The sequence below is a fragment of the Notolepis coatsorum genome (assembly GCF_963971535.1).
Source record: "Notolepis coatsorum genome assembly, chromosome: 16".
Taxonomy (NCBI): Eukaryota; Metazoa; Chordata; class Actinopteri; order Aulopiformes; family Paralepididae; genus Notolepis; species Notolepis coatsorum.
The window spans coordinates 86,527,144-86,536,750 of record NC_140180.1 but is presented as its reverse complement, the minus strand read 5'-3'; the positions used below and the strand labels follow the sequence as shown (position 1 = coordinate 86,536,750).

The 9,607-nt window shown below is 49.5% G+C and overlaps 1 protein-coding gene across 1 annotated transcript in view; it reads right to left on the bottom strand.

Moving 5' to 3' along the window:
* pde6a (phosphodiesterase 6A, cGMP-specific, rod, alpha) overlaps nucleotides 1–9,607 on the bottom strand; it is a gene marked incomplete at both ends in the record, with an annotated part of 143,533 nt that overhangs the window by 36,483 nt on the left and 97,443 nt on the right. The window contains one exon of the mRNA XM_084331861.1: nucleotides 6,545–6,632. Coding sequence (XP_084187987.1) covers nucleotides 6,545–6,632 — 88 coding nt within the window. The remainder of the gene's footprint in view (nucleotides 1–6,544; nucleotides 6,633–9,607) is intronic.

Here is a 9,607-nt window from a genome sequence, read left to right as displayed (position 1 = left end):
GCCAGCCTCTTTCCCCATCTGTACTGCCTGTCGCCAGCTTTTTTTGACCATTTTCACGATATTTCACGATCTTTGCAGAGCTATTGTATATTCTATATTATAGCTATGGAGACAATAGTATGGCTAATTTGACAAACACTATTTATAGTCCAACATGTAAAAAAGCGTTTGTTTCTACATACCCTCGTTCCTTCACAATCCCAAGATAAACATTGCCCCGTTTCAAAATAATCCAGGCTGGTTTTCTAGCTTGTGAGATAAAGTTTGTTTTGTGCAGCGTATGCGCAAATCTCGCGGATGCTCGCTTGAAACCTATATTATTGCCAGGTCAAAGGTAAACACATTACCTTGTTTCTTCACAAAGCCGGGGGGGGCTTGTATATCCGACGCTGCGATCATATAAACGCATGTTATATATTCATACTGGCCAATCGCGTCTCGCTCTGCCATTATGAGATGTCATCTCATGCACCTATTGTGCACGCGAAAAAGTTGCACATGCATGTCACTTGCACGTGACCACGCCTACTCCTGTGTGTGCCTACAAGACACAGGAAGTGGTCACGTCCACGCCCTTCCTTTGTCTTTTTCCAGCGTGAGATTGTTCATATGCATTTCAACCAGTGGAAATTATTATGAAGCGAAAGGAGAAATTAAACAAGGTTGGACTTTTGCCGGTGGTTCGCTAGCCCCCGGACCCTCTTCCGCATGTCCAGACGGAACGTCGGGCCTTTTCTGGTCTGTCCTCGATTCTGGCAGTGAACCGAGGGACTTCGCGTGGCGTTCGGCGGTCGAGCTATGCTGCGCACAGGTAGGGGGGCCGAAACGGCAAGTTTTAGTACTAGCGTTTTTCACTACTGCTTGTTGTCCCGTGTGACGACCGGGCGGTGTGATGGCGCGGGGGGCTGTGTATTTGGATGAATGTGACACGTTGTTAAATGTTTTCCATTTATCATGGCGCACGCAGCTACTACTAATTCTGTTGCTTTTCGGGACGCTGCTCTCACGTGTTGTCCCGCCGGGGCTGTGTTCAGTTCCCACCCTTTAACCATTACATTGCTGTAGGTCAAACGGTATCTGAGGCTTGTCTACCCTATGCATTTATGAATCTATCAATTGAAAATGGGGGGCCCTGATGTAGACAAGACAGAAGTTTTTCTCTGGTCTGCATCCCCTTAGCAGTTGTGTGTATTGGGCCGTGGTAAGTGTGCCCATTCTGCAATCTGTTAATAAAGTTTTCATTCATTCATTCATCCCTTACACAGGTGGACGGTCTGACAACGGGGCTCAGGACAGGTGTGCCGCAGTGGAGGTTATTGCATGACTACTAGTGAGGCAGTGCTTCACTAGTAAATAGAATTGGTCAGCTGCCGCCACTGGTGTGCCGTGCTTAGAGAAGCGGGTGGCATCGGTCCTTTGTCCTGACATGGTAGAGCGGTATCCCGCCTGGTAGCCGACGCCAAGGGGCAAGTCTGCCCGGCAGGTGGCTGAGTGGGCTGTTGAAGCTTATACCGCCGCAGTACAGAATTTAGCAGCAACTCAATGGGCTGTTTTTCTGTCGAAAATGCTGTTGGGTGATGGGGTCTTAGGACTAGCCGACATCAAAACCATCGCGCAAGGTTTTGAGGTTATTCAGCTCTTGACCCAGCCGCAAGCAATAACCGCAGGGAGGGCTAGGATGCTGTCGACTCTTGTTCACAAACATCTTTGGTTGGAGCAATCTCCCCTGGAGGAGGAGAGGAGGGTTCTCCTCCTCAGGCCTCCCCTCTCCGTGGTTGGACTTTTTGGTCTGTCCACGGAGGCGTGGGCGGTATTTGACCGGGGCCCCACACCGCCCCACACCGCGCAGCCAGAGGTGAGAGCACGGTCTCGCCAGTGGCTGCGGCGGGACCCCCGACCGGCGGCCATGTGTCTCCCGCCTGGGATAACCTGGACACAAAGAGAACAGGTTATCACAGTGCCGACAGCCTTGGCGGCCGAGGGATCGGCTATATTAGATGGGCACGCCCTAAAAAAACGTTGCCATCTAGCTGTGTCTAGCACGCTCTCCGTTCACTCCCCCCCCCCGCTACACTACGGGATTCAGGGCTCTGTCGTGTCCCCTCTGGCTGCGGGCTGCGTTCTTCCAGTGAAGCGCAAGCGGCCCCACATATCACTTCTCATGGAGACAGGGGCTGACACCCAGCTGCTAGCTAGGCCTGGGTCTGTCTATGAGAATGCTGTACTGTCAGGAGGCTCCCGCACCACACGTCCTGCGTCTGTGTTGGTGAGCCTGGTGTTGTATCTGACGACGGAGCAGGGTTCCCTGTATCTAAAAAAAATTTATCAGAGGGGGAACTCTAGGCCCAGGAGGTCGCAGCGCGGGTTCCCCCAGCCCGCCCTCGCCAGGCCGGCTATTACGTTAATGCCTCCCCCATCCGGGCTTCCGATCCCGTGGTGGTCAGTCAGGCACTCGTAATTTGGGTGGTAGTAATATCACTACAGGGACGGTGTGTAGGGACTCACCCTATCGGCAGCGTGGGGACCACACACCATGCATGTCCAGCCGCAGAGCAGGCTGTCCCCAGCAAGCTAAGCCGGGAAGATGCTCAGCGGGGGAACTACCTCATTCACCGGGGGTGATGAGTGATCCCCCCGTATCAGACCGCCCCTTTTTGTCAGGGTCCCCCTTGGGTGCGATTGCCTCATCAGAGTGCGATATCCCGACTCCACGAGACACCTTGCTCGCGCAGTTGGCGAAACCAGGGTTTGCAATGCACAGCGGGAGGGACCGGGCCGCCTGTCTACGATTCTTAGCGAACCGGCGGCAGTTGGCGGCAGGGGCGCTTTGGGATTTTTACCACGTATGGCTACAGTAGTGCCATATGTCGGTGTGGATGGAGAGAACGCTGAGGGCGGGGCTTGTGTTACAGTTTGCATACCCCCATCCTCCGTTTTTGGGTTTTGTACAGCCTCTATTGTCAGAGTCCGCGGCAGTGACAGCCCTGGCCGAAAAGATTCGTTCTCTGGTGGCGAAGCAGGCCATCGTCATGGTCCCATGGGAGGACGCGATGAGTGGCGTTTACTCCCGATATTCTCAGGTGCCCTCGAAATCGGGGGGGGGGGGGGGGGGGGGGGGGGGGTCAGACCCATACTTGACCTGTCCCATGGAAGGTTCAGAATGTTGACCGTCAAACACCTGTTAAGCGCTGTCAGAGTGGGAGACTGGTTCACCTCCATAGACCTGAAGGATGTGTATTTTCACATCCCGATCTTCCCTCCTCACAAGAGATACCTACGCTTCCTGTTTCGGGGCATAGCGTACGAGTACCGGAGGCTGCCGTTCGGCTACTATCTGGCTCCTCGCATCTTCACGACGCATACAAATTTTATTCTACCCTAGACAACGTTCTGGTCCTCAGCCGGTCAGAGGAGATCACCAGGTCTCATACCAGGCAGGTGGTGGAATTCCTCACCAGCCTGGGTTTTGCTGTGAACCGGAAGAAGAGTACTCCTCTTCCCACTCAACAGGTGGAGTACTTGGGCTTAATTCTAAGTTCAAGGTCTATGTGGGCATCCCCCTCAGAGCGGCGGGGAGAGGATATTCTCGGCGTGCTCGGGAGGTTCCGTCCTGGCAGGACGGTTACAGCGTTGTCCGTGATGCGCCTGCTCGGTATGATGGCATCTGCTCAAGCTGTGGTCCCTCTTGGCCTCCTCTTCATGAGGAGGATACAGAGGTGGGTTTTTCAGTATGAAAATAGACCCTGTAAGGGTCAAGTGGAAGCAGCTGAAGGTTTTTCATGTCAGTACTGGGGGACCTCGCCCACTGGGGGGGGGCCTGGGGCCCTCACCGGCGGGGTCCCCATGGGGAGCAGGCTGTCACACGTCACGGTCTTCACCGACGCCTCCCTCACGGGATGGGGGGGGGGACATGTCGGACCGATGCAGTAGGGGGCAGCTGGCAAGGACCATGCTGCCCGGTCTGCACTACAAATCAATGTGTTGGAATTGAAGGCAGTGCTTCTAGTCTTCAGACAGCTCGGCCATCATGTGATGGGCGAGCATGTTCTGATCAGGACGGACAGCACGACGTCGGCATCGTATATCAACAGACAGGGAGGAGTACGCTCCCCCCGTCTCCACCGGGCGGCGGCCGATTCGGTCCGTGGCCGCCCGGGATTCTGTACGTGTTCCCCCCCATACACCTGATAGCTCAGCTGTTGGAGCGGGTACGTCAGGAGCGCAGGACTTTGATCCTGGTCGCGCCGGACCGGGGCACAGCTGTGTGGTTCCCGGCCCTGATTCAGCTCTTGGTGGCCCCCGCTGTGGCCTGTTCCGTGGTCACTATGGGCCCTCTCTCAGGCACGCGGAACACTGTTTCTGCCTCCTGTTCTGGGGCAGCCTCTAATGGCTTGGCTGCTGAAAGGGTGAATCTGGAGGGGATGACTTTACTGTGGTTAACACCATCCAGAACGCGCACGCTCCGTCCACTACCGCGGTTTCTGCAGGGAAGTGGCGTATGGTTCGAGAGTAGTGTGAGGTTGGGGGCCTGGACCCGGTGTCATGCCCCCTGGACTCGGTTCTGTCCTTCCTCCAATCTATCCTGGATAGGCGGTCGGCCTTGACAGTGAAGGTATACGCCGCAGCTATATCTTCTTGTCATGTGGGCTTTGGGGGCAGAACACTGTTCAGCCACCCTCTCGTGAGACGTTTCCTGCTTGGCGCACGGCGTCTCAAGCCTGTGGAAGGTGCTCTGTCTCCGAGTCGGGCCCTCCAACTGTTCCTGGAAAGGCTGTTGGGGGCCCCGTTTGAGCCTCTTGAGCAGGCGTCATTGGATCGTCTGTCTTGAGACTGCGTTCCTTTTGGCCATCACCTCCGCTAAACACGTGGGTGAGCTGTGTGCTCTCTCGGTGCGGTGAGATGTCTATTCGGGCCGATAGCAGTGGGACTCTGAGGCCTAATCCGGGCTTCGTGCTAAATAATATCCGGAGCTCTTATCGCTCCAGGGATATTGTGCTTCAGGCATTTCACCCTCCTCCTCACACTAGTGAGTTGGAGTCAAGCCTTCACCTGTTGTGTCCTGTGCGCTGAAGGTTTACCTTAGTCGCACGCAGGATCTCAGGGCTACCGATCAACTGTTGTTTGTTATGGTGGCTCTCACGTGGGTAAGGCGCTGTCCAAGCAACGCCTGTCACATTGGTTGTGCGAGGGCATTGCCCTCTGCTACACTTTGGCTGGACAGGTTCCCCCCACAGGCGTCAGGGCACACTTCACTCGTGGAGTGGCGGCCTCTGCTGCCCTGTTTGGGGGGGCCTCGGTGGAGGACATCTGCGCAGCGGCGTCATGGTCCTCCCCGGGCCCTTTTGTTAGGTTTTACCTCATGGACATGACTGGGGGCTCTGTCTCCCAGGCGGTCCTGAGGTCCGGGACCTCTCCTGCATCCCGCCATCAGGTGGGCTAGCAGGTGTGTGTGGGTGTGGACCGCGGAGTGCTATGTCACATGTGGTCCCGCTTGCACTGTGCGTTCTAGGGTGACTGGTTTCCTTTTTCGCACATTGGTTGTAGTTGACTGCCTCCACCCCTTCGTTAGGACAGGCGGGTGGACGGAACTCCCCTCCTCCCTGGCAGGGGTTTATGGGCCCTCAGGGGGTGCATTTGACGTGGCCACGCATCTGCTCTGCCCCTTTTGATCTCATAATGGCAGAGCGAGACGCGATTGGCCAGTATGAATATATAACGAAGGTTATCCTATAACCCTAGTTATATGAATACTGGCTGAGCATCTCGCTCTTCAGCGCCCTGAGGACCCTTGGATGTTTTTCACGCATGGAATTCAGACTTGGAAGGGCGTGGACGTGACCACTTCCTGTGTCTTGTAGGCACACACAGGAGTAGGCATGGTCACGTGCAAGTGACGTGCATGTGCAACTTTTTCGCATGCACAATAGGTGCATGAGATGACATCTCATAATGGTAGAGCGAGACGCTCAGCCAGTATTCATATAACTAGGGTTATAGGATAACCTTCATTTTATGATGGAGTTTCGGTAAAGGACACGTTACCTTTGGTTTAGAGGTACTCTACTTCTCACTTCGAGTCCAAAAGTGTCTTGAATCAGAACAGGATCAGAATGTTTCAATATGGGCTTATATAGTCTGACTCACAGGATGTTAAAAGTGTCAGGTTTTCAGGTTTAATAACAACACGTTTTCACAGCAAGTTTCTCCCCGGACGCTATTTTGAAAATTGCATTGTTGAATATGAGAAAAAGGCCCATTGTATATTCAGTTATTATATTGCCTTTGTTTATATCAAGCAACACCAGAAGGTGTGTGTGTGTGTGTGTGTGTGTGTGTGTGTGTGTGTGTGTGTGTGTGTGTGTGTGTGTGTGGTGTGTGTGTGTGTGTGTGTGTGTGTGTGCGTGCGTGCATGTGTGCGTGTGTGCGTGCGTGTGTGCATGCATGCGTGTGTGTGTGTGTGTCTGTGTGTGTGTGTGTGTGTGTGTGTATGTGTGTGTGTGTGTGTGTGTGTATGTGTGTGCGTGTTCATGTGTGTGTCTCTCACTTCGTCTCTCAGCAGTGTTTTGCCAAACTCCAGATGGTGTCGCTCCAAGATGGAAGACCCGTGAAGCTTTGCCAGTGGGTTACCAGACCTGGACACAAGAGTGCACATGACAAACACACACACATAAGTACACTTTGTGACCAGTTCAAAACCTTCCACACATACAGCACACACACACACACACACACACACACACACACACACACACACACACACACACACACACACACACACACACACACACACACACACACACACACACACACACACACACACACACACACACACACACACACACACACACACACACACACACACACACACACACACACGCACACGCACACGCACACACACACGCACAGGGAGGGGTTATGGAGATCAATCATATATCTTGACCCTGGGTGGGCTTGGCTCTTTGTGTCGCAAGCTAAAGGAGGCCTAATCAACCAAATCAATCACCATGTAGAGTATAGATGAGCCATGTGTCAAGTCAATAACGACTCATTGATCTGCTCCCTCAGGCAGCTTCACCTGGTGAGGTTCAGAGGTCAACTTGACGTTGACAAGCCGTGAGCTTGGAATTATAAAGTTCCATCTACGTTAAGAGTCGTGTTGAGATACGGATCTTTAAAGCTTTCACACCCCATTGAGCAAAACTAATCTAAATAAACATATTCATATTTTAACATAGAGAATCTGAGTCTAAGTAATTGAAAATTTTATTAACTTGACAGACTGTGTTCTCATAGTGATTCCTTCATGTTAACGCTACAGGCCTCCTTGGAATTAATTACTTAATCATAATTAAAATAAATATGTCGGAAAAATAAATAATATGGATTCATCTGATCACAGGGCAGCTGCTTAACCATATCTGAACCAGCTATTGTGGACAAATGTATAATTACTTTAATTACTCAGATATTCAAACACAATTATGCAATTATTGTGAAATGATTGAAAATAATAATTATTTAATGCCTTCTGTGGAATTTGTATTTCTTATTTGTTACACATATGTTTTAATGATTAATTATATACATTTGAAAGAATGCAGGTCAACATGCAATGTATCCCATTGATTGGTATACAATGGGGCATACCTTTGTTTGATTGATTGATTGATTGATTGATTGAAAACTTTATTAACAGATTGCAGAATGGGTACAGTACAGTACAGCTCAATTACATATAATTGTTAAGGGGATGCAGAACAGAGAAAGACTTTCATCTTGTTTACATCAGGGTCCCCCATTTTCAATTCATAAGATAAGATATTCCTTTATTAATCCCCTTGGGGAAATTCCAGCGACACACACATACAGCTCATCGTCTCATTAATAATAATAACAACATCACAATCATTACATTTTTTACAGTAACAATGGCACAGCATAAATTCAAACAGACATGTACATTTGTTGACACATGTCATCTACAGAATGCCTGAGACGTCAGGCTGCATCAACAACAGAGTAGTTAAACAAAGTGTCGTTGCGCCAGGACATCATAACATATATGACACACACGACATACAGATAGACAGTACTGCTACATCTATACATTTATGACATACCACAGTACTGTTTGTGATACAAAAAGAGTCCAGAAAAGAGAGTATATACATTTGACGTAGAAATTGTTGGAGGAGGTTGGGTAGGAGGGGTGGGTGGGGGACACTGTACAAGCAAAACTGTACATTGGAATATTGACAGAACCATACTTGGTCATTTACTGTACATTGGAGGGGGTTGATATAGCTATAAACCTGCATTCCTTCGAATATATCATTAATCAATTAAACTTATATTGAAATACACTATATAGCCTATATACACACCAACACTGAAATTACAGTGGATAAATAAATAAGAACTAAAGCTAATCGCATGGAAATAGCAAGTCTTGTGTGCGCCAGTATGGCCTATGTGTCTAATGAACAGTATAGGCTTAATATATTCTAGTTACTTGTTTCATTAGGATTTAGTAGATACTATATGCTCTGCCTCTGCCCTACATACAGTATAAGTACATACTGTACCTATACTGTACATAGGGCAGAGCATATAGTATCTACTAAATCCTAATGCAACAAGTCATTAATGGAATAATAAGCCTATACTGCGTTCATTCATTATGCCGTAGGCATTAATGGAATAATAAGCCTATACTGCGTTCATTCATTATGCCGTAGGCTACAGTATACTGTGCATGGTGTGTGTGTGTGTGTGTGTGTGTGTGTGTGTGTGTGTGTGTGTGTGTGTGTGTGTGTGTGTGTGTGTGTGTGCGCTGCGGCAGTTGTACCACGAGCTGTACTATATATGATGACAATACATGAATCTAATCTCATTTCGATGGGTCGCGCAAGACACTTCCGCATCCATTTCCACACAGCTGCGTCATTACTTTGCCTTATAAGGAGCTCTGGAGGCGTTCTTTTGTATGCAAATTACCTGAACGGGAACGCGCTTTTGAGTTTAAGACAGAATCACATTCGCCAAGCAGATATCAGATCATGTGACAGGTGCGACCGTTTCAGCCACTTAAGCCATATTACCAGCACGTTCGGGACTCAGAGTGAACTTGTCATTGATTCTGTCTCAGTCGGTTCCAAGATAAGTCTTCCAAAATAACTCTTTGGAAAATTTTCGGGAATGAGACCCAATTGATTTAGTTTTAACAAATATGCCTTTTAAATTTGTTGCATCGGGTGTTTTCCCAAATGATGTCAGTGATCATTGTGTGATCGCAGTTGTGAGAGACACAAGGATCCCTAAAAGTAAACCACGTTTTGTTGAAAAGCGTAACATGAAGATGTTTGTTGAACAAGCTTTCTTACATGATCTCTATCATTTTAACTAACTGGGATAGGATTGCCTATTTTGATGATGTTGAACTGGCCTGGAAATACTTTCATGAAAGCTTCAGTCATATTGTAAATAAACATGGCCCCCTTCGCAAATTCAGAATTAAAGGGCGTGACAATCCATGGTTTACAACCGAATTATCAGAAAAACATCATGAACAAAACTCAGCATGGGCCAGGGCACGTAAGTCAGGAAT